General features: G+C 39.6%; 1 protein-coding gene across 6 annotated transcripts in view; it reads left to right on the plus strand.

Annotated features, from left to right (window-relative positions):
• Positions 1–511: 511 nt before the first annotated feature.
• MSANTD2 (Myb/SANT DNA binding domain containing 2) overlaps positions 512–25,634 on the plus strand; it is a 31,045-nt gene continuing 5,922 nt past the window's right edge. Inside the window, exons 1-3 of one of the 6 annotated variants that reach the window (XM_069468736.1) lie at positions 531–1,047; positions 20,565–20,654; positions 24,546–24,559. In XM_069468736.1, the coding sequence (XP_069324837.1) occupies positions 538–1,047; positions 20,565–20,621 (567 nt within the window). In that variant the 5' untranslated portion in view covers positions 531–537 and the 3' untranslated portion in view covers positions 20,622–20,654; positions 24,546–24,559. Of the gene's footprint in view, positions 1,048–20,564; positions 20,655–24,389; positions 24,646–25,634 lie in introns of those variants that run through there. The other 5 variants (XM_069468735.1, XM_069468732.1, XM_069468734.1 and 2 more) reach the window with 5 other exon arrangements.

A 25,634-nucleotide genomic window follows, 5' to 3' on the forward strand; every position in this document is an offset into this window, starting at 1 on the left:
AGCCTCCCCTAGAACTGCTCTTCCTTCAGCCTTGGCGCCTTCCCCGATATACCCTCCGTAGTCTTCTCTAGTCCCCACCCTAGACGTCAGGCTCTGCACCTAGAGGCCAGTTTAGAGGGAAGACGGGCAAGAGGGGAGGGAGACAGGAGGGAGAAAGCTAAATGGTCAATTCCTCCTTAACTCCGGGCCCCCTCGCGGGCCTCACCCCTCCTCCCGGGGGCTGAGATTGGAGAGGAAGTGGGAAGGCTCCAATCTGTTCCTCACTCCAGCGCCCTCATGCCCCCACCCTTCTCAGCTCGGGGCTTCGGCGCGCCTCGTCCCCGCCCCCCGCCCCGGGAGAGGAGCGGGCGGCGCGGGAGGGCTCGCGGAGAAAGGCCGGGAGCAGACGGCCTCCGCCCTGCAGCCGCATCCTCTGCAGCAGTGGCCCGTAGCCGCCCGCCCGCTGGCGAGCCAGGCCCGAGGGCAGCCCCAGAGACCGCGGTGGCCGGATGCGCGGGCGCGTCACTTCCGGGCGGTGCAGCGGCGGCCGCTTGGAAGATGGCTGCGCCCTGTGGCTCGGAGCTGCCCGCCAACTCGCCGCTAAAAATCCCGAAGATGGAGGTGCTCTCGCCGGCTTCTCCTGGTGGCCTGAGCGACGGAAATCCATCTCTGTCCGACCCTTCCACGCCTCGGGGTGCCTCGCCGCTCGGGCCAGGCAGTGCGGCGGGCTCGGGGGCAGCGGCGTCCGGGGGTCTCGGGCTGGGGCTGGGGGGCCGCAGCGCCGCCTCGTCCTCGGTCTCCTTCTCCCCTGGTGGCGGCGGTGGCGGGGCTGCGGCAGCCGCCGCCGCCGCCTGCCGGGGCATGTCGTGGACACCAGCCGAGACGAACGCGCTCATCGCAGTGTGGGGCAACGAGCGGCTGGTGGAGGCGCGGTACCAGCAGTTGGAGGGAGCCGGCACGGTATTCGGCAGCAAGGCCCCCGGGCCAGCCATGTACGATCGCGTGTCCCGGGCCCTGGCCGAGCTGGGCTACGAGCGGACCCCGTCTCAGTGCCGGGAGCGCATCAAGGTAACCGGCCGCCCGGCCTGGGGCAGCGCACCAGAGGCAGAGAAAAAGCGGGGAAGCGGGCCTCGGGGGCGGGGGCCGGTCTGAGTGCGGGGCTCCCCTCCGGGGCCCGGTGGGCGATTCGCATCTTCTCCGCCTTTTTCTTCTCTCCCTGGGAAGGGGGCTTTTTTCCAGACGGCCGCCAGCCCGTAGGTTTCCTGAGTTTGAAGTTGGGCGTGCCTGCCGCCGCCCCTCTTTCTTGCCAATTGAGGATGTTCCTGCGCTCTGAAGTTGCTAGTTTCTTATTGTACGCCGTGCGGCAGTCCCCGTGCTGCTGGCGCCTCTCGCCCCCACCGCCGGGGCCCCTTGCTTTGTTTCAGGCGGAGGGGCTCCCAGGCAGAGGCTTAACCAGCCGGGGTGGGATCGAGGAAGGGCAGAAGTGGGGGGGCCGTTGAGCCCCCAGTTTAGGAATTTTCAGAAGTGGATGTGGCAAAGCCATACAAAAAGCGCCTTGGGACAACTGGCCTTTGTGTCAGTCGCTTTGCTTCTAATTTGAGCTACGAAGGACGAATAAGACTTGAGATGCTTTGGAAAATTGGAAAGGCTTGATTTTGATTGTAACCAGGTTGTGTATTGTTGTGAAGTTAGCGGGCACCATGAAAGTTAGCCTGGCCAAGAGTTGTTCTGGAATTTGGATTGTCGATGCCTCCCGAGTTAGATTGGCTTGAGGCCCTGCTGTTTCTGATGAAGCTCCTTCATGAAAACCAGTTTTCCCCTCCTTTAGTTACTGTGCCGGATGTGGTGACAAGTAGAACTGAGTGTGCATCTGGCCATCCTTGTGTATCTGCATGTTTATGTGCAGAGGCTTAATTTGGGCTAGAAATTTTACTACCAGCCGGGTTATCATTTTGCTGTTTCTACTGCCTTTTATGTAGTATTCGTATTTATATCATTGGCAGATATGGAATTGTGCTTTAGTTAAACTCGTTCCCTCATCATAGTGTCTGCTAAGAGATTTTGGGTAGGATTCTCCCAGTTTTCACTTAACTGCTTCTACTACTTAGTCATAGTGTGTATCTGTGTACTTCTTTTTCTGGTAGGGCTAGCACTTTTTCTGGGAACTCCTTGGGGCTAAAAACCATTAAGAACAATCATAAATAAGAGTAATCACACTAATGTAGGGAAATTGCACCAAAGTTCACAAGGTCTTGGCTCCAGTAGTGTTCATTTGGGGACACTGTTGCTTAGAAAATTTGGTCCCAAAACTAAGATATTTCAAACTAATTATTGTTGAAGCAATTTGGCACTCATTACTCAGTTATAGAATTAAATTAGTTTATTTGATAACATATACCTTTAGGGCTTCTTAAGCACCTTCTTTTTTCTTTTATTTATTTTTAAACAAGGATGTCATCAAAGTAGTGGGTAATGGGAAGAAGCTACTGTTCTTTGTCATTCATGGTTCTATTCAAAGTCATTAGGTTAAATTTTTGGGAGAGTGTTTGTACTGTTCTGCTCTAGCATCTATCCATGAACTTTTCTCAAGTTGAGAAGTGTACTTTAGGAATTTGTGACTGTTTTAGCTTGATTGATTTCTGTCCATAGAAATTTCCCAATCACACAGAGAAAGTGTGCTATCAAAACCTCATTGAATATAAATCTCTCGATAAAATTGTTTCTCCAGTAACCAGGGAATAGCTAGTGGGGTTGCTTCATTGTCCAGTTATGAGAAGGATAACCTAAAGCAAGGAACAAAGACTGAGCTTTTTTGAAGATTTTTAAAAAGAGGATCAGTTTACCTGTCTCTAGACAGGTAAGACCAAGTTGACCTCAAGCTCTTAGAATATTTTGAGAATAAGCAGATGACAGTGGGTTCTTTGGTCCATAATAGCAGTTAACAAGGAGTGTAGATAACTATTTTGTTTTTTTAAAGTGCTCTATTCTTTATGTGATGTCAGTCAAGGAACCCAGACTTTTTCATTAATAATGTTGATCTTCCCTGCCAGAATGGTAAGCTCTTTAAGGACAGGTTCTGGTCTCTTCTGCACTGCTCTACTAGCATATAGTAAACACTGAATACATATTAATTAAATTCATCAAATAAAGTCTAGAAAAGAGAATTTTGCAAAGTATAATCTACCGCAGTATTATTCAAACTTTAACTCAGAAACATAGACTTTGAAACCTAGGCTGAAAAAATACTGCATTAAAAACTAAACTCTATACCTTTAGGAGACTTAGTGTGAATGTAATCTTAAGCACAGAGCAGATGTGGTCACTGAAATCATAGCCTTATACAATTATGAGGTTGATGTTCAAGTAACTCAGATTATGCTTATGAAAATAAAAATACAACCTTAAATCCTCAGAGAATCTCAAACCTCTGAAAACACATCCTTAGATCCTAGTTTCAGAAATGATGATTTAAAACAAGTAATTCAGAAATCTCTTTGATTTGATTGTATTGATGAGAACTGCAAAAAGAAATTCAGTAACATTTTTTTGTTTTAGATTTTACAATTTAGAAACAAAGTAGTTCAGTAAGATGTGGAAAATGAGGAACTTCTGCAGACTAATGGAAATGTGAACTCAATGTCAGGCTCACTGAGAAGGAATACCATGTGAGTCAGTTACATTTCTGGTCTAATATATTTAAAATTCCTTTCAAAAATTCAATTAGGAGCTGGGTGTGGTGACATGCACCTATAGTTTCAGCTACTTGGGAGGCTGAGGTGGGAGAGTCACTTGAGGTCAAGGCTGTAGTGTGCAATGATTGCACTTGTGGATGGCTACGGCACTGCAGGCTGGGCAACAGACTCAGTCTCTTAAAGAAATTCAATTATGAAAACTCAGTAAATAATTTCTTCTAAATTTGAAAGGAAGATACATAGTAACTTCAGTTTTCCCATGCAAACCTTCCTTTAATCAGACAATTTCAACATGTTGATGTAGCAGTCTTCACCTCATCATATAAAGGATCAGAAAGCTGAGTCCTGTCTCAACCTTTTTCTGACCACCTTCCCGAATAACTTTAAAGCACATCACTTAACCTTCTCTGGGCTGTGCCTCAGTCCTCTTATCTATACAATGAAAATATTAAAATTGTAAATATTGAAATTGAATTAATACTGTCTTAGATTTTGAGACTAAAGTCCTACTTTTCAATATCCAAATGAATATATTTCTGCGCACACATGATTTTAACTTAGATATAAACATTTGTTATTGCTGCAAAGAGTTTCATTTTGATGTCCGTCATGTTATTGGTATTTGTCTTATCATTTGGATAAAATAGATGTGTTTGAGACTGCATTGCTGCACAGAATGTTGTTTATTCTGAGGTTATGTTGCTTTTTTGTATGTTTGCCAGAAGAAAATTTGTCTGCTAACAATAGCCTGATTTTGGAGTCAGATAAACAAATCTAGGTGGTTCTTTGTCAAGTGATTGCATGAATTTTCTCCTTTCATATAGGCCTTTTCTTCATATCTCCATTCACCAAATATCTGAGTGTTTCTGATATACAAGGCTGTCTGCTAGATGTTAGGGTGGATAAAAGAACTGTAGTCTTAAAAAAAAAAAAAAAAGAAAAGAAAAGAAAGAAGGAAAAGAATTGCAATATACAGGTCCTGTAGTCCCAAGAGTTTACAATCCAACTGAAGCTTGTATATATACATCAAAGAGTTAAAAATCTGTATAAGACTACACAAGGGATGGTATGCAAGGCCATACTTAAGTGTCATATGACTAACGTGGACTATAAGTGTGATAACTTTAAAGGAGGGGAACGATCTCATCGCTGTCTGTGCTGTAGTAGTAGAAAGATCTGTCTTGACTTGGAATTCATGAAAGCATTCACTTCTGAACCAGATGCTGCATTCACACTTCAGTCAGTTAATTTGATGCCCTGCAAAACTCATTCTCAAGTCCCATATTTTTGGGTGTTCTCCAAATATTTCCCTCTTGAGAGTTGGCTTTATGTTTTTGAAACAGATGTGTACTTGTAGCTCTGCCTCAAGACGAAATGCAAGTTGACTGTATGTGACCTAAAAAACTTGCCTTTGCTGGATCAGTGCTGGTTGCTCATCAGGCAGATTTAAAAGTGGAAAGGAGTCTTCTGTCCAGCAAACAAAATGATTAATTTTCTGGGGGCATTGCTTAGATTTATCCATCAGTAACTGTCATCATCTTTGGAACAAATTTTGTACTTAAGCAGACAAATCACAATATAGTGTATTTGGTCTTTTATTTTAGCTGTCGAGCCTTGCGATTATTTGTTTGTTAAAACCAATAGGGCAAAGATAAGTTGGAGCCCAAAGATACCTTTGTCCCTGTATAAACATTTTAATAGACACTGCCCATCTCTGAGGACTTCTATTTGGTATTTGCAGACAAGACTTCCCTAATGCATTATCATTGAAAGATTTCTAAGAAATATGATAAGCCACTCAAATAGTTCATAAGAAAAATTTAGTCAGATTTGTTTTCTATGATTTTTTACATATTTAGCTTCTTTTCTCATCCTACTATCACCTGAAAGTTTGTGCATTCCAGTTTGCTTGTCAGCTTGTGAATGTGACAGAGGCTTAATGCGTGTCTTAAAAGAATAGACCATCTTTGACAACTGGGCCATACACTTTAATTAGGCTTTCAGTTTTGGAAGGAAGAGATTTAACAAGCACATGTTAAAACTGAATGAACAGGATTCTGAGTTTACTTCCTGGTGTTTTTGGAAATTTAGTGAAAAGTGGAGTTAAATATTCTGGATACTTCATTAAGAGGTTAAGTAAAAGGAAAAAAGGTTTTAGAAAGCATGTAGTATAAACAGCACTATTCCATAAAATTTTTGTGAAGATGGAAATGTTCTACCTCAGTTTGGTATGATAGCCCCTAGTCACATGTGGCTTTTGGACGTTTGAAATGTGGCTAGTGTGCCTGAGGAACAAAATTTTTAATTATATTTAATTAATGTAATTTTAAATTATGAATAGCCACATGTGGCTAATGGCTACCATATTGAACAGTATAAGGCAAAAAGTTATTATTCATGGTATTAAAGTATTTATTTTATTAAAAGATTCTCTTGGCCACATACTCAAACCTCTAGGGGGAGCTCAGAGTTCCTTCTTCTTGCCCTTCCTGTCACTTTACCCCTGTGTAGGAGGACCCTGATAAAAGTCACAAAAAATGGCCTGCCATTCTAGGATGTGGAGCTTTTAGTGCAAGGAATGAAAGTATTATTACCTCAGCTGGCTTGGGCAAACAGTGTATGCACTGGGACAGCGCTGTCCCATAGAACTTTCTGTGATAATGGAAGTGTTCTATATCTGCACCATCCAGTACTGTAGCTGCTAGCCACAGGTGGCTATTAAGGACTTGAAATGTGGCTACAGTGACTGTGAAACTGAATTTTTAATTTTATTTAATTTTAAATTTTTAATTTAAATAGCCACATTTGGCTAGTGACTATTGTGTTGGCCAGGACAACTTTGGAACAATGGGTGTTCAAACTTTTTACTTACATACTCCCAAAAGAATTTTGAATTCCATGTATCCTCTGAAACGTTTTAAAGCTGACATCAAAATTTTTCATGTGTTTGAAAGTCTATAGGAAATTAATAGGATATAAAAATATTAAATCTAGTATGAAATGAATAAGATGAGGGTTAGCTATAAAGTGTGTCTTGAGTAATGTACTACGAATCTGAAAAATCCACATAAAATCCTTACCTGTGGGTTTTATCAAATATCTCTTGAAAATGTTGGTGATTCGGAAATGTTTTAGTTACATTTAAAAGGAATAATATCAAGCCTGATGCGGTGGCTCACACCTGTAATCCTAGCACTCTGACAGGCCGAGGCGAGAGGATTGCTTGAGGCCAGGATTCAGAGACCAGCCTGAGCAAGAGCAAGACTCCATCTCTACAAAAAAATAGAAAAATTAGCCAGGCATGGTGGTGCGTGCCTGTGGTCCTGGCTACTCGAGAGACTGAGGCAGGAGAATCTCTTGAGCCCAGGAGTTTGAGGTTGCAGTGAGCTATGATGATGCCACTGCACTCTAGGCCAAGTGACAGAGCAAGGCTCTGTCTCAAAAAAAAAAAAAAAAAAATCACTAAGCTGTATTGCTTTGGTCATTCTAAATTCAGGGGCCAAGCTTCACACCTAAAGAAATATACATAAAATGGGAAATGACAGAAATCTCTAAGGTTTTAAGGTACCTTGATCAATCATTAAAGGAGGCTACCTCGGTTACAGAATACTGCGTTAGAACTCCGAGCATCTTTCTGTTATCTTTCTTGACTGATGCAGTGGGCCTGGGCCCGGGCCCTTGAATTCTACTGCCCTTAGAAATGCCAGAGGGAAATAGTGGAGGGTTACAGGAGAAAGGTGTGGGGCTTAACTCTTGGCTAATGTTCCAGCAGCTGGAGCGGGGGTAGATTTAGATATCTTGCCCATTCCCTTTCATCAGACTCAACTGACAGATTTATCACAGGGTTTCTTTAAATACTAAGGTCTGAAATAAGTACTTTATTTTTTATTATTTGCCAACAAATATTTGCATACCTACTGTGGTAGGCTTAGCAATACAGCAGTGTACCATTTACCTTCAAGATGCCCACCTTCCAATAAGGAAGTCAGATTACTAAAGCACCAATTACACTATTGTGAATAAGGTCTTGTGTGTCATGTTAATGTTAGGCTCATGGTGCTACAGGAGGGAGTACACATCATCCTAGGCTTTCAGGAGGTGGATCTTGAAGGTGAAGTTGGATTTAATTGGGTGGAAGGAAGTAGAGGTATTAATAGATGAGTAGTTGATGTACAAGTTCAGAGGCAGCATAACCCAGAATAGTGCAGACTGCAAATATGCTAAGATATATTTATGTAAGAATCCCAAACTAGGAGCATCCAAATAATGAAATTGTTGCAGAAAGTTTTAAGTGACCAGCTGTTTAAAAAGTCATGCCTGTTAATTGAAGAACCATTTGCCATAGTGCATGGTGTGTGGTAAAGGTGTGATTTAGGAACTGAACTGTGAATGATGGATTCTTGGTGTCATAAAGAACCATGTAAAAGGATAGAGCTGATGGTTTTGGGATGACACAGTGGACATACCAATCCTAGGCAATTTGTATGTTTTGATGAGTAACTTTTTTACAGCATTGAATTGCAGTTGTGCAAATATCCATTATATATCTCATTCCTTAATTTATATACTTAAAACAAAGCAGTGCATCTTTTTTTGACCACAACCCACAAGAAGAAGAAATATATTTTACCCTGAGACCTGGTACTCAAATAACATAACATATATGTATAACTATAACAAATTTCACAAAATAATAATTATAGCCAACACTTATGTAGCTTTTACTATGTGCTATGTATGCATTGTTCTAAGGGCTTTCTGAATGTTAACTTATTTAATCCACATAACAACACTATACTTAACTACATGTAATATACTCTGGTTGTTCTATTCAAATGCAGACACTAGCTCCAGAGCCTCCTTACTCACAGCATACAGCACGGGAATGCACCCAGCACCACGCCTGCCCCTGGTGGGCCATCTTTCTCCATCCTCCTCCTCACATCCTCCTCCTCCCCCTCCCAGTACTTTCCAGCATTGCTTCACCTTTTCACCCCAGTTTCTGTGGTACCTCAGTACCTCTTATCTTTCCCCTTCCTAGCCACAGTCCAGCTGTTTCCAGAACTGCTCTCACCTGAAACTGGTGCAAAGAAAACCTAGGCGGATGGGGGCGGCTGCTCCCACTGGTATTGGGCAGCAGGCTTACTCCTTGGAGACTGGCAGCTCAGGGTCACGTTGGCCCCCACACGGGGCACACCCAGGAGATGGCAAGATGGAGGAGCTGGAGGAACTGGGCAGGGGGAGACAGATGAAAACCCACACCTAAGGGACCCACAGATCCTTGTCCTCCCCAGTCCCCCATACCCTGTGTCACTCCGTTTGCCCCTCCCCCAACCCTTGCACTCAGCCATTTGGGAGAGACACCTGCCACAACTCCCAGTGGGGTTGGGGGTGGGGAGGGACCCAGAAGTGTGTGCTTCTCACTCACCCAGCACATTGAGTTCTAAAGTTTTGATGCTGGAGCCCCTATCCCTGTTCTGGCTGTCCAGCAAATTCACAGAACAGCTGTAGGAGCCGGTGTCTGTCTCCTGAAGGACCCGCAGGTGCAGGGACACGTTCCAGGAGGGCTTGGAGTAGACCAGGGATGCTCTCGGATTTTTTGACGTTGTGTTCCCATTGAAGCGGGACAACAGCTGGTGTGGGCATAACACCTCCCCGTTATTATCACATGTGTGCACTGTGCCCACAGGCTCTGCCAGTCACCCTCCCCCAAATTGACATTCTTCAAATACCTCTCATCTACACCCATCCTTCTAACCTGTGCCAGCTCCCCATCCACCCCTGTCTCCCTAGCCACCCTCTCCCTGCCCCTGGGTCCTCTTCACCAGAGCAGTTCAGTTTTCGGTCTCCTATGAATTATCTCTTCATCTCCCACTTTGGGCGTTCACAAAGGTGGTCCCAACTCACTAAAATTGATTGTGCAACCCACTACTGGGCCACAACCTACAGTTAGATTAAAAAGAACTAAAAGATTGAGGTGAGATCAAGTTTTTTTCAATCATTATTCTCTTTTAGACTTAAGATACCAAAACTCCAGCAACATCATTAATTTATACTATGTAGTTTCAGATAGCTGGAACTTAGGGTTTGGGAATGAAGGGTGAAGAGAGGTGGGAAGTCAGAAGAAATGAGACTGGAGACATAAACAAGAAGTGAGGTGATGTGCTAAGGAGTTTGGACTTTATCCTAATCAAAGGATTTTAAACCAGGCAGTGACGTGGTTAGTCTTAAATTTTAGAACAGTCACTGGCTGTAATGTGGAAAATGGAAGGGGTAAGATTGGAAACACAAAGGCCATTTAGAGTAGTCCCCCAACCTTTGGGGCACCAGGGACCGGTTTCATGGAAGACAATTTTTTCACGGAAGAAGCAGGGTGAGCTCAGAACTCAGGCAGTGATGTGGGCGATGGGGAGTGGCTGTAAATACAGATGAAGCTTTGCTTGCCTGCGCTCACCTCCTGCTGTGTCGGGGGCCCTCCCCCCTCCTAAGTTTCATGGAACACAATTTTTCCATGGATGGCGGTATGGGAGGTGGGGTGGGGAGGGGTGGAGCTCTGTGGCCCGGTCCTTAACAGGCCTCGGATGGTACCTGTCTGAAGACCGTGGGTTGGGGCTTGCCGTTTTAGAGGCTTCTTGCAGTAAGCTAAATGAGAGGTGAAATAAAGCAGTGGCAATGAAGATGGAGGGAAGAGAATGGATTTCAGATATATCAAAATTGGGGAGGCCGGGCGTGGTGGCTCACGCCAGTAATCCTAGCACTTGGGAGGCTGAGGCGGGTAGATTGTTTGAGCTCAGGAGTTCGAGAGCAGCCTGAGCAAGAGCGAGACCCCGTCTCCATTTAAAAAAAAAAATAGTAATAATAATAAAAAAATTGGGGGCTATTGGGAGAATTTGGAAATTTTTAATTTACAGACTTTGTTAGATCTTAACCTATGAGACAACTCACTATCTACTTCTCTACCAGTTTACAGAGGATTCTTTGCTGCAGTCATCAGAGGCCATCACAGTACTTCATAGCTTCAGTTTTTAGGCTTGATTTCTAAGAACCCAATGAAATCCAACTAAAACACCACATTGGGACAGTCCGGTCTGTGTTGCCTCTAGAATATACCCTCTACAGACTCTAGGATTTTGATCTCCCCAGTCTTCAGAAGTGATTATCCTGCCTTTTTTCTTTTTCTTAACATAACCAGAGGTTAAGAACTAAAATTCAGATCTAAAATTTCAAATGTTAATTGTCATATGGGCACCCAGAAGTTACGCTCCTATTGCTAAGTTAAGGTAGAATAGCAGGTTTTTCCCCCTATGAAAAGTTTTATCTGTGTAATGTTTAAAAATGAAATAAAATGGGGGAAAAATTTTCTGAGTTTCAAATGAACAGCAGACCAGTACCATAAAGAGCTTTAGATTTTAAACAATTGTTAGGATTGAAGTGATGATTAGATACACTTTAATTCTACTGCTGTTGTGGGGTTCCTCCACTGTGTTTTGCCTATTTACCATTGCAGAAACTTCATTCAGTGTTTAAAAGGAATGTTTAATGAATCTGTGCCTCCTATGCATATGTTACACATTATCTGGAGTTTGTAATCCATGCTGAGTCTTTGCCCCCTATTGTTCTAAATAATTGAAAGATGTCTACATATGGAAAAGGGCATGTGTTTAAATCTGTATAATTCTCCCCTATTTGTAGTTGAGAGAGTCCTGGAGAGCCAGTGGAAATACTTTTTTTCCTTGGCACTAATCAAGTGAGTGTTATCTTTTCACTTAGTAGGATGTATTGTTATTCCTTAGTAAATTACAAACCTGTATTTATTCTCAGGCATTTTAGAAACAGCCATCATTTTATTTTTATATGTGTGTTCTTGGCTGTATTCATAAATTACATATTTGAGCTACCAAATACTATTACTTCATTCAGTATAAATTGATACAGTAGCCTGGAGATTGTTTACTTCGATATGTTTTTTAGTTGCATTTTCTCAGCCTATGTAAGACTACTTTGTTGTAATAGTCTTTGAAACTTACAGTACTGTTTCTCTACTATCTTCAGATTACTTCATTTATTTGAATAAACCAATTATGTTTGTAACTGATATTAATAAAACCAGAATAAAAGTTCATATCTACCCAAAACTGCTTTTATTATTTTTTTTAATTTGCAAATAACTTTTCTCTGAAGGGAAAGAGCTGGTTTTGTAATTTAGAAAGAAGAATTTGATAGGTGAAAAAGTACTTCAGTCTTATATTTGGTATCTCAACTGCCCATATACAATCTTAAGGAATTTTTAGTCATTCATTCAACAAAAATTTATTGAGCCCCTTCTACATGCCAGGCATTGATTTAGGTCCTGAGATACATCAGTGAACAAAACTGAGAAGCCTATATTCTGGTAGAAAACAGTATGATATTTAAAATATGTAATTCAAAGCAATTAACACAATTAGGAAAAAACTCCTCAAATATGGTATTCCATGATAAAGCCTTATTGGCCTTAGAAAGCTTGAACTCTGTGCCTTTCATTATGCATAATAGAAATTCATTTGCTTTTGCTTTATTAAGAATAATTTACATGATTTTATATTATTCCTTTGCATTGTGTTTATCCAGTTGTCATTGAGGTTTGCAGCAAAATGCTGTATTCTTATTCATTCAGTTATTAGGTAATGAGCACCACTATTGAACCACACACTATATAGGGTCCTAAAGTTACAGTCTTAAGCAAAACCAGGTAATGTCCTTTCTCTCTTGTATTGGGAAACATAGTTGGGCTTTCAGAAATCAGAGTTGCCAGTTTAGAACAATATAAAATAATTACTTTTTTCCTTTTATAAGTAATATAACCTCACTACAAAATTAAGGGAAAAATTTTTAACTTCTTTATGATAGCATAACCACATATCCATGAAATGTTTTGTTATTTTTCAAGAAGTGGTGATGGTAAATCTGCTTTTAATTCCAGTAAATTTCCATGCAAAAATGGAATGAGAGATCTGCATGCTCTTTGTTCTGTCAAACTCCAAGAAAATATATGGATCATTCATGCTCCTTATTTCTATTTATTTCTATTCATGCTGTGTTTTACCTGGTTCTTGTAAACAGGAGTGAGAACCGCTTCTCACTCTGGATGGGTAGTTAAGATCTCCTGTTCCTTGTTGGTTTATATGTCAGTGTGCTAGTCACATATTCTTGCCAGGACTATAAATCTTTGAAAATGATTAACTAATTGGCTTTTATCTATAAAAGAGGAATTGAGCAAAAAAGTGGAAGAAACCATGATGATACAGCCAGATATTTCTGAAACTTGAATAATGTGTGGGCAAAAACATGTTTATGTAATGATGTTATTTAATATGTACAAATTTACATCTAGGAATATATTTCTTTTACCTGTAGAGCTCACATGTTATCAAATACAGACAGTTTTATGAAATATTTTGAGTACTAATAAAATGAAAAATTAAAAGTCAAGGTAACATTTGTTTAATATTTTGGATGGTGTGGTTTAGCTGAAACTTACTTGCTTTTCCCAACATGACTACTGATTGCTTTGGTAAGGTTCTGAGTATTTTATTCTTACATGTTATTCCTATCCATGTTGTGCCTTGTGATATAACACTACTGCTACTACTTTTCTCTACTTGAACTAACCTTTATTCATAAGGCCCCTTAGCCTCCGTATGGTGTGACTGTATCATTTTTATAATAATTATGATGACTGACATTTACTGAGTACAAGCAATTAGGCAGACACTTTCAAATGCTCTATTTCTTTTTTCTCATTTAATGTTCCCAACAAATCTATGATGGAGGTACTGTTACTAGCTCCACCTTACAGATGGGGAATTTAAGGCACAGAGAGATTAATTTGTTTAATGTCACAAAGCTAGCAGGTGGTGACACTGTAGACTAGGCAGTCTTACTCCAGAACCCATGCTCTTCTTAACTACTTGGTTATACTGCCTCCTTGGTTATATTACCTCCTTATTAGCCCACTTTATTAAATTTTGACAATTAAAGTGATGCTTTTGGCAACAGTGTGATCATAAAGTCATAAATGCAGTACCAAAATAATATAGTAACACCCAGATGGACATCATTATGTTTATATATGTTTCTTATTGAAATGAAAACACAAATTTTTAAAATTCTTGCAGATAATTCAGGGTTTCCTAAGATTACAAACACAAGGAGAAACACTGGTTTGGAAATCCTAAAGAAGAATTTAAAATAAGTGTTGAAACACATTGTAGAAGATTGATTCAGCCATTCATTCGAGACTATATAAGTGGTGGCATTTGTTGGACTGCCAACTCCTCTCGAAAGAAGTAAGTTTGAATTACAGGAGAAACACAAAGTAGAATTACTTTTTGACCGTAGAAGCAGGTAAAGATGAGGCTTACCAAAGGAGGCTATGGCATGTCTATTACCTTATACCTGCCATTGTTTTCTAATGGATAAATGGTTTGGCTGCTCACGTTAGAGATGATGGGGATGACATGGACTGTCTTGTAATGTATAATATAAATATACAAAAATGTGTCAGCTTATTGAGAAAGCCAAAAATAGAATAAGGAAATAAATCAATGCAGGGTGTGTAGCAGTAACCAAGGTAAATATGGTTACTTGAGCTAAATATAAAAATGAGCTGTGAGCTTCCCAGTAACTATGGCAAAAAGGTAAATACAGTGACTTTCCATAATTTTCAATGTTTCCTGAAGAGAAGCATACCAGGTCCTAGATGTGAAACCAAAGATGAATTACATTAAAAAGAATGCCATAGTGACCTTGGATAAGCTCTTACCTTTCTCTGTCTTAGTTTTCTTGTCTGTAAAATAGGGATGCACCATATATCTCTACTATATATGTGATGTGCTGCCCAGATGCATCCTCCAGGAATGAGACGGTAGTCCCCCCTCCCCGCCCCAAGCTGCCAGGAGCATTGACCACCGAGGGCTTTCTGGTTGAATTCCTCCTAAGAATTTCCCCTTTGCTCAAGGGAACTGTCTCACCCAAGGTGAGGCCCCTCCTCTGATGGCAGGCTGAAACTAATGACTGGTCAGTGCTGAAATACAAAGGTCCAGCCTCGTTGCCTCAGTTCAGGACAACTCTGAAGGATTGATCACCCAAGTTCCATACCACACTTTAGGATTAGCAGAGGCCTGTGTTGCAACTGTATCTCATTTTCACTTCTTTCTCTGCCAGCCCTGCGGCTCTCTCAGAAGTGTGGTTCCCAAGAGCCTTCCCCTGTAAACCTGTACAGTCTCCCCCGAGTCTGTTTCTGGGGACACTCTCTTTTAACATTACACTAAGAAGTAGAAATGATATTGTAAATTGCTTAGCCCAAATCTCAGCACACGGTAGCCCCTCGGGAAATGATAGTTATGGTTTACCCTCATTACATGGCACACTGAGCCACATGAGGAAAATGTGTGACATTTGTAGAAGGTACAGAGATGTTTTTCATATGGCTCTCTTAGCAATCCTCATAAAGCTAAGAATGAAATATAAAAATTCTACCAAATGAGCTATAAAAATAGTGTTGTGATTACACAAATTTCGTTCTAACATCTTCCTAAGTAAGTTCAGGTCACTCAAGGATAATTGCTTACAATAAACTTTAAAAATGCTTATTTTCAGGTTTTTTTGTAGAAATGGCATGTGTCAGAATATGAAGATGTGTTCTTTTCATGCATTTATGACCAGTTTCTACTGTGTAAATGCAAAAAAAAAAAAAATGTTTTTCAATCTTTACATTTTTCACAATTGACTGAGTCTTGATTTAACATTTGTACCCAGATGTCTTGGTGGAAGATTTCTAATAACATTAGTTTTTGGATGATTTTATCTGGATATCAGGATTCTTTTTTTCATAACCAAATGTATAAAATTTACTAACAGAAAACATCTCTATTATAGGTTATCTTTGTGTTATAGATGGTAGTTTTTAGTAAGAAAACTATAAAACTGAGAGAATCACATGCTCAACATATGAAAAGAATAAAGTGGCCTACTACCGCAGGGGGGAACTACTCTGGGCAGATTCCCTTTTAAACATTAGTCTCATGAATAGAAGATACCTTTGTACTTGGAGAGCAATACAATGTTCTAATGATAAAGCTGTGTGAGGTTTCTTGTGTGTGTGTGTGTGTGTGTGTGTGTGTGTTTGTGTGTGTGTGTCTGTCTGGTGGGAGGAAGGGGTCCTTAATTTCTAGACATGGTTGTTTGTGAAACAGTTAAGTTCATAATGGAGGGTGTTTGGGAGGCCTTTAAAGATGAATGGTTCTCCCCTATGCCAGAAATATTTTAGATAATTTTCTTGAATGTGTTGTTTAGATATCACATACTAGTGAAAGTTAATAACATTTTTAATGTATCTGAATACCACTTCGAAGTGGTACCCCAAGGTGTGAAGTACTGAGTAAAAGATTCAAAGAAGTGCTGACATAGCAACTTCAGAGGTGTGATAGGAAGTCACATGAAAATAACCTCTAATCCAAGTCAGTTCTTTACCAACAACTGATTTTTTTTTTCCCTTTCAGGTGAGGAGCAAGTTCTAGATAAATAGTGTTATCTGCCTATTGTAGCTACCTACTACTGCTGCTTATATCTGAAATAAGTAATTCAGTATACCCTAATTTTTTGACCTGCCTTGTTCTAAATAGAGAACATTTGAGAATTCCATGTCTAGAAGAATTCTTATGTCCCAAAGAAGCTCTTGCACATGAACATGTTTACCACGTGTGGCTTTTATAGAGTGCTGCTAATATGAGTTAATTGTATGAGTGTCCATGTGAAGTACATACAGCATAGGGTTAAAAGCTTTATGGTTACATCAGTTTACTTAATTGAGCCATCGAAGATATTTCTTTTTGACAATGTCCTCCTTGAAGGTTTTTTTCCTTAGTAATTTGAACGGGCAAGGCCCTTAACTACTAGCATGAAGGAACCCAGAAAACTTAGAACTTGGTATTGAGAATCGAAATTTCCCAAATTACATATTCTATGCAATACTCTCTGCTCATGAAGACAGTGCTGACCAGTTATGAACACACAGTGAGGGAGTCGTTGATAGCTAGATTCAGAATGAAGTGCGAGCTGATAGCGTTCAACCCTGGACAGTTCCCCACAGAGACTGAGGCTCCAGAGAGGTAAGATCTCTTGTTTGTGGTGGTCATTCTGTTTGACCCTATTAAGATCAGGAAACGAGTCTTTTTCCCTTTCTATCTTTGACAGAACTACCTTACATTTTTAAATATTTTATTTATTTGTTTAATTTATAGGGTATAGAAATAAAATTTGGACAGGGCTGCAGAGCTCCCTTTGGTAGGTGACTTGCCCCCCGCCCAAGCCATAACAACAAGTATGACAGGTATTTTAAAAATAGCCTTTCTGCTTTGCTAATTGTAGCCATATCTACATTTTATACCCTTTTTTGCTCCTGCTTTTTTCAAAATGTTTCAGGAGCCCTACCTACCACGATTTATTGATTTTATAATCTATCGTGGTTAGAGAGTGAGTTTTCTGATTTTCTTTGCTAAGAAAAATTTGACTCAGTCATGGTGGCTCACGCCTGTAATCCCAGCACTTTGGGAGGCCTGGGGGCAGAGCAGTCGCTTGAGGTCAGGAGTTTGGGACCAGCCTGGGCAAGACAGTGAAACCAAAAATTAACTGGGTGTGGTGGTGCATGCCTGTAGTCTTAGCTACTCAGGATGCTGAAGCAAGAGGATCGATCACTTGAGCCCAGGAGTTTGAGGCTGCAGTGAGCTATGATCAAGCCCCTGCACTCCAGCCTGAGTGACAGAGACCCTGTCTCTTAAAGAAAGGAAAAAAATAAATTGATCCTCTTGTTAGTGACTTACTATTTTAAAGTTATCTTAATTTATTTATTTAACATATATTGAATAATCATTATGTGATAGGCACTGTTCTAGGCTCAGAAGAATAGAGACAAACAAGGTAGACAAAATCCCTATCTCATAGCTTTCTTAGGAAATATTAAAATTTTATGGGTATTATTTGGTAATTTTCATATGCCAAATCCCTTTTAAAGGAATATTATCTTTGGGCCTTGATGCCTCATTTGTTAAGTGAGGAAGTTGGACTAGATGATTTTTAAGGTTCTTTTCCATTCAAAATTTCCATAATGTTTTAGAAGTTAGAGCCTGGTTTGCAATTAGAGCATTGGGCAGCTCCACCCACCCCCAGTGGATCAGTATATTATAGAAAGTTTGGGAGTTTTTTGTTTGTTTGTTTTTTTAAGACAGGGTCTCACTCTGTTGCCTGGGCTAGAGTGCAGTGGCAGTGGCATCATCATAGCTCACTGCAGCCTCCAACTCCTGGGCTCAAGTGATCCTCCTGCCTCAGCCTCCCAAGTAGCTGGGACTACAGGCGTGTGCCACCACCCCCAGCTAATTTTTTCTATTTTTGGTACAGATGGAGGTCTCACTCTTGCTCAAGCTGGTCTCAAACTCTTGACCTCAAGCAATCCTCCTACCTCGGCCTCCCAAAGTGCTGGGATTACAAGCATGAGCCATCTCACTGGCCTAGAAAGTTTTAGAAAGAGAAAGTTGGCAAGGATAGCGATATCCTTGGGTACTGAACAGTACCAAGTGCTCCAGGGAAGTCAATACAGAGTTTGAGGACCATTCTTAGTTATTAAGATGACATTGATCATAATACAGTTCTAGTAGAGTAATAGATCAGAATGTGATCCCATTGGGTTAAGGACTGAATTAGTGTAGACGTGGTCTATTCCTGTGAGACCCTTTAGTCATCAGGAAGTGTTAAAATTGGAAGATGTGAGAACTTAGCCACGGAGACTGGTAAGAAATGTAGTCAGTTACTTTCCTATAGTTATTTCTAGATATATGAATCTCCCTGTCTTAAGTTGTTACTTTAGGTAATTTATCTAGCATCTATATTTATAAGTCAATCAGATAATGATCAAGTACTGTATAATACAATTAGACCAGATAATCGCATAGCTAATGAATCTTTTAACATTGCTTCTCATTTCAGAAAAGAATTTCTTGCTCAGCAGGAGGCAAATGCTATATTTTTGTGAAGATCAAAGTGATATCCTTGTATACTTTTACTGATAGAAGTTATTTCTTTCAAGAAACAGAAAATTTGGCTAATTTACCTCTTAAAGGAAATATTAATGCTGCTTCATCTAAATGAACAGGATACTGAGCAAACTGGTTAATTGTACTCCAACTGGTTGTTCCAAGTCTTTAGAATCTCTTGTAAAAAGCCTAAGACACAAATTAAGTCTACCTTATTTTAGAGTTTCTGACTAATATATATTATTGTCTTTTATGGAAGAAAAAGCTACATAATACAGAACAGAGGTTTTTAACCTGAGGTTCTTGCATGGGCTCTTTAGTGAGTCCATGTACCCCTTAAAACTGTATGGAACAGGTGGTGTATGTCTGCATTTTTCTGGGGAGGGAATCTATGAGCCAGAAAGGTTAGGAACCTCTGCCCTGGAGAGGAAAAGGAAAAGCAAAATATTTAAGAATAAAAAGATTTTTAACTTGCCAAAACTTGCTCTGTGTTACTAAGAACTGGGGGAGTTAAAATAGGTTTGATACATTTTTCTTTTTGGTTTTCTTTTGTTGCGTTTTTTTTTTTATTTGGTTGGCTTTAAGGGATTTAGGTGATTGGCAAGCCAGTTTGTCCAATATTAATATATAGATAATCTAAGAAAGTAGGTAGTAAAAGTTCTGCTGGACCCAGATGGATTTTACCTTAGGTGACTTCCTAATCATTACAGTTCTATGTCGAAAAGATACGTATAGGAATTTACACTACATTCTTTACATCTCTCTTACTGTGTGCAGAAATGTGGTTTTTGACTTATGTGTGCTATTTAAGATTTCTTTTATGCTCACAGTAACAAAATATAGCTAATTAAAGAAATTTTGAGTCTTAAAGATATTAAATACACTTGGTTTTGTTTTGTTGCCTCAATTAACTAAGAGCAACTAGTTGTAGCAGTTAAAATGGTAGTAACTTTACTTTAAAGAAAGAAGAAAGATCTATCTCACAAAGACTTCTGTTGTTTCAAAATACATATCTGCTTTAGTCTGAGGTATCATTTTTAATACTTTTATAAGAAAATCAGTCACTGGAGGTTTGCTCCTAGTGTAATTTCCCCATCTTTTGTGAAGTATAATACATGATTTTTAAGGCTTTGTTTACAAATAAATGTATTCCTTATTTAATCATTTGGGTGAAAGGAATCTCAAATTTATCAGTTTTAGTTTGCAGTGGGTTAAAATAACTGTGTAATCCATTTCTAGTACAGCCAGTTTGACAACTACATTTGAAAATCTGTTTCACTGCTTATTTTTTCTTATAACATTGTTTCCTGCTATTATAACTAAGCTGTCCTCCCTGCAGATTGACTGTTTTTCATCTGACATCTTAGCCTGATCAAGCCAATGTTTTCTAAACAACATGTTTATACAACTGTTTCGCCTTATTTCTGCCCTCCTCGTTGTATGCTCCTCTCCCCTTACAGTCAGTCAGCTACAGCAGTGGTTTTGTCATGGTAATTATTTTATGATTGTATGAAATGGGGCAAATTTTGAGAAAATTATTGAGCCAGTACTGGAATTGGTTGGCATATGCCTTTATGATTTATTTAGTTTTGCTTCCTACTTGGCCATACCAGGGAGGAATTTAATTCTTCCCACTTCCTGAAGGTCAAAGGAGGGATTGGAGGACATGTAGCAAAATAAACCTTAATCTCACCCCAAAAGTAGCTTAGATAGTGTCAGGAAGGGCTTTGATGAAACCACTGGCCCTGCTTATAGATCTTATTTTCCAAGCCTTTCATTATTTTATTTGCCCTTTTCTGAACTCTACAATTTCCCTCTCTTGTAGCTGGTTCGATGCCCAGAACTGAATGCTGTGCTCCAGCTGTGGCCTCACCGGTGCTGAATAGAGAGGAAGAGCCACCTTCATAGCTTACATGTGATTCCTCTGCTTATACAACCCAATACTGGATTTACTTACTTTGGCAAGATAGCTGCATTGTGCACTGTATTTAATGTTACGTGTACTGTAACTCTGGGTCTTTCTCTGCATTGCTGCCGTTAAACCCCCAATCCTGCCAATCTAAAACCCCTGCCTTTGTTTACCTGACCCCCTCCCCCATAGACTCCCCATACATTCATCCACAATGAATGTCATCTTTTTATTCTCTCATTTCCTTTTACTCTAATCTTAAACTTGGCAAAACCTTCACTCTGTCCTATAAATTGTCAGTTGTCAGCCATCTTATTTTTTTCCTACTTTGGTAATGGGACATCTTTCAAGTCTTTTCTCTGGTTCTTTTCCTTTTGTAGTCGTTAAGCACCTGGCATGGTGGATTTAGTAAGCATTTACCTGGCATTTCTTCCAAATCAAGTACTCATGAACTCCTCTGGTTTGACCACTTGATCCAGGTATTACCTGTGCGTTAGTTCTCCTGTCCAGATTTTCTTGACTCCTCCTGACCTCTGTCCCTATGGCTTCATTCAAGATATAGTATTATCTCACAGCACGTCCTCCAGGGAGGAGACAGAAACTTAATGTCAATTTACCAGGGAAATTTCTGACAGAAAGGCGAATTATTATTTTTAATTGTGAATAGTTTTTAATAATTTTAAGCAAATTTCCCCCAAGATCTTAATTTTTAGAAAATTATTAGAGCTTAAGTTACTATAAATTTCCAAGACAAGTAAGGTAAAGGAAGAAGGAAGGGAAGCAAGGTTTTTGTGTTGAATAGGACGTGGCTCTCCAAGAAAGCCAAATTAAGGTTCTTGTTGGATTTGGTAGCTGTCTGAATGGGAGGTGAGACTTTGTTTTTCCTAGATTCAGAGGCATTATTGTAATCTCAGATTTAGAGTGTGTTTTTAAGTTGGTTTATTCAGGACTGTTGACACAGACACATAGTCTTTTAATTATATGCTTTGGTTAATCATTGAGAGTGTGGAAAGCATAACCTTTTTTGATTTATTATGGGTGATAATAATTGGAAGGTCTCCATAGGTCCTTTTTATCCATCTCTAAATTCTGTCAAGTTTAACTAAATCCCAGTGTTTATTATAGTAGCAGTCAAGCTGATGTTTGAGTTCTTGTTTTTTTTTCCCTTAGTTAATGTGTGGGCTATTTAAACAGCCTGTCCTTGGATCTGTGGTCTTTACTGAACTCAGAAGTTACCTCTTATGTGTATTTGTATCTTGAGAGAGTTAAAATCAACTTGGAAATCTTTTTAATATTATTTCAATACATCAAATTCCTATCATGGATTTATAAGTTACCAAACATCTTTTCTTCAGACACCGGATAGATATTTTACATATCAGCATAAAGTGTATTACAAAAGTACACTACAAAGTAAGAGGTGGCAAGATCTGTTGGCCTCTTTTGATGAAATATAAAATACAACACTAGTCTATTCTCCCATATCTATAACCATTAGATATTACTAGTTTCCTTATTCACAGTTACACAAGCCAAGTGAAATTTTAAGCTCAATTTTGTGGTTTCAAAGAGAGTAAAACTGTGGTTTCCCACCATGTATATTATCAAAGATTGGTGGCTTTGCTTATGCCTGTGTCACTTCCTGATAAGTGTGGCACCTTTCTTCAAAGGAACATTAGTTTTATTCCTTGATTTCTGAAGTAACTCTCAGTGAAAGAGCCGATGGGCTCTTTTATGTGCTGAATGCTTTTCTCTAGGCAGCCAGTAAATAGTGAACATTGGCATGGTTTCCTTCTCCATTTATGGCCTTGGAAGGGTGAAAGGGACATGGTTGGGACTCTCCATTTACGGTCCTTGGAGGAGTTGAAAAGAGTGGTTGGGGTGTTCTTGGAGGCAGAAACCAGACATTATAAGATAAAAATAAATTGTCAGGGGATGTTTGCAATTCAAATTCCAATCCCTGCAAGGAAGGCAGAGGGCACTGGGAAAAGCGAACATGTAGAAAGTCAAATGAGAGCTGCTGCGGGCATTTGTCTCCTTCCATTGGAAGGTTTGCCCATGACACAAGTTCATATTTCTGGTTTGTTCTAGAAAGTTTTGTTTTATGTAGTTGTGGCTATCCTTTACCAAGAGAAAGAAGAAACACTTTTAAAAAGATTGTATTATGAGAAACCTTAGTACTCTAAGGCATCATGTGAACCCCCAGAAGAGATCTCAAGAAAAGGAGAATGAAGCAGGTGCTTGTGCAGAGGGTAGGCTGGCTGGCTTTAGGGTGGGAGACACTAATAATTGCTCTGTTTATGTGTGAGAAAGATCATATGTGTCATGCTTTTATTACTTCTTTTACCCATCTGGATTTCTGGCCTCAAGGGACAGATTTACAAAATATTTGACAGAGTGTCTTATAGATTGTCAGCTGTGATTTAAAGATACTGAACTTCCATGGAGGCTCTATAATGATTATTAAGAGTTGTTTCAGTTTGGTGAGAATAGTTAATATATTGGCTTATGGAAAGTAATCTCATATTTAGGAGAAATTTATAGTCTGACAAATGCCTATAAATGAAGTCTGAGGTGAACTGGTTTTGCATAGTTGAGTTAGGAAGTATTGGGGAGGCAACAGGGAACAGGGTCCTGTCTCTCAGGAAAATTCTGAGAGTGAAACCCATTGAAGTAGAAAGGAGAGTAGAAGGAACAAAGGGAAGCAGAGATGATATAGAGACTGAATGCAGCGAAACTCAAATTTGGAAGCTGGGACTAAGTCCTTGGTTTATCTTTTGAAATCCAAGATAGCATAAGACATACCACTAAACTCAGGAAACTGGGCTAACAATCAGCAATATGTGTCAGAAATAAAAACCCTGAAAAAAAAATGGCAGAGTTGTACAAGGTAATTAACTAGGTTTTATCTGTGGACTTGCATGTTATTTATTTGCTATGTGCTATGTGGCAGAAAAATAAGTGAAATAATACCCCTCCACCTTGCCCTTCCCCGGAAAAAGAAATTATTGGCCTGCCTTGTTGGTTTGTTTAGCTGGCAATTTGAGTTGGTAGAATAGATTAGTAGATTGTCAAGTTTTAGACGTAGGTATTAGTGTACTGTTTCTTGATAATCCATGTTTGAGACTGGGAATTTGCAGCATTATTGATTTGACCTCTCTTTTAAATTTTAGCAGCTTCTACAAAAGACTAAGTTAGTAAGGAATACAGATGTAAGTAGTATGTTTTGCTAGCTAATTTGTTTAGGCAATTGTTTTTACCCTGTATTCCTTCTTAATCTAGAGTAAGGAAGGTATTCTTTGCTTTGGGAAATTCTTCTTTCTGTCCTCCCTTCCCTCACTTTTTCCAAATTCTGGGCACAATAGCAGCTCTCTCTTTTCTGTGGCAGGTGTGCATCCTATTGGCTGGCTGGTATTTCTTGTTTTTTTCCCCCTTATTCTTTTTAAATGGGGTGGGGGCATAAAAATATGTGTATGGGGTACATGCAATAATGTTATAATGTTTCTTGTTGTTTAATGGATAATTAATTGCAAAAATAATTGTTTGAATTATAACATGTTTGAGTAAATGCTAAATTAGTTTTTTTTTCTAATATAATAATGAATTTGAAATCTAGCATTCCTGTAACAATGTGTCTGTGTTTGTCTGTCCGTGTCTGTCTAATAGTAATTAATATCTGTGGTCCGTACCTGGAAGAGGAAGTACAGCTTTAAAGGAATAACAAAAGACTTTGTGTCTTAGACCCTTCGCAGGTGTTACAGTCGGGTGAAAGAACATGGTGTTGGGAAAAGAAAGAGCAGTTACACATTTGAACAGTTGGAACAGGTGTTTGGTCAGGGAGGATGGGATGCTCAGCCCTGCCAGCCTGTACTTATTAACAGTAGTGGCTTGTACCAGGAGCTGGAGTCAGATGGCAGCACTATGGAGGACTATTCACAGGAGGACTGGGGAAACCACAGTCAGGATCTCCATGGCTATCCAACAGATCAGGAATTGGGTAAGAAGCCAATATATATGATACTTAAGTATGTGTGTGTTTATATACCTTTATATATGTGCACTGGTACTTATTATCTGCAAATATCTTCTGGTAGTGTTCCCACTAGTGGTCAGTCATAACAAAGCATATAGCCAGTTTATTTGGGGCAATATGGGCATCCTCAGTTTAGCCTTAAAGTGCTAGCTAGTGCGTAGTGTTGGTCATTTGGTGATGTGAGTAGCAACAAGATTCTGAAAGACCCAGAAGAATTTCTAATTCTGAGCTATACACGGAAGCTCACTGACAGGTAGCATCCTATGCAATTCTAAATATCCTGCACCTTCCTAGTTCTAATATGATAGCCAAGAGTATTGACTCTTGGCCCAACTGCTATAGATGTGACTGTCTTTTCCTTCCTTCATCCCAAATACTTTTTATTTTATGTTTATGATTTGGAGAAGTTCCCCTCTCAGACTTCAGTCTGAACAAAAAATGAAGGGAATCTTCCATCTATCTTGAGAAAAGCAGATACTTGAACTGTATCAGTGATCACACTCCTTCAAAGTTCTTAAGGGATCCTGTCCCAATAGTAGCTGGAATGATTTATATACAGTCATGGGCATTAAAAATGGAAAATAAAACTCCTGGCCATCAAATCTAAACTTGTATGGCCTAATTAAGAGTATATGTGTAGAGTTTTTTTTGTTTGTTTCTTTTTGCGTTAAATGCTCTGATTTGATTTCTGTAATTTGGAAGTACTAATCAAGTTTCTGTTGCAGCCATCGTACATTAACAGCAAATTGTATAATAAGTGCTCACTTATAAGTAAATGTTCTTACTTCCCAATGAGGTACTCAGGCAACTCCCAAGAAAGTATAAGTAGAATTGGCAGTATAAATGTGCTCCCTTAGCTTATGACAAAAGTCCGTGGGTACTGTTTTTTACAGAATTCCTGATGAGACAGAAATGTGAATTCCAAAGAAAAAGGATTAAATGCTAATGTATTT

This window comes from Eulemur rufifrons, chromosome 6 (assembly GCF_041146395.1).
Source record: "Eulemur rufifrons isolate Redbay chromosome 6, OSU_ERuf_1, whole genome shotgun sequence".
In the NCBI taxonomy this organism is placed as follows: Eukaryota; Metazoa; Chordata; class Mammalia; order Primates; family Lemuridae; genus Eulemur; species Eulemur rufifrons.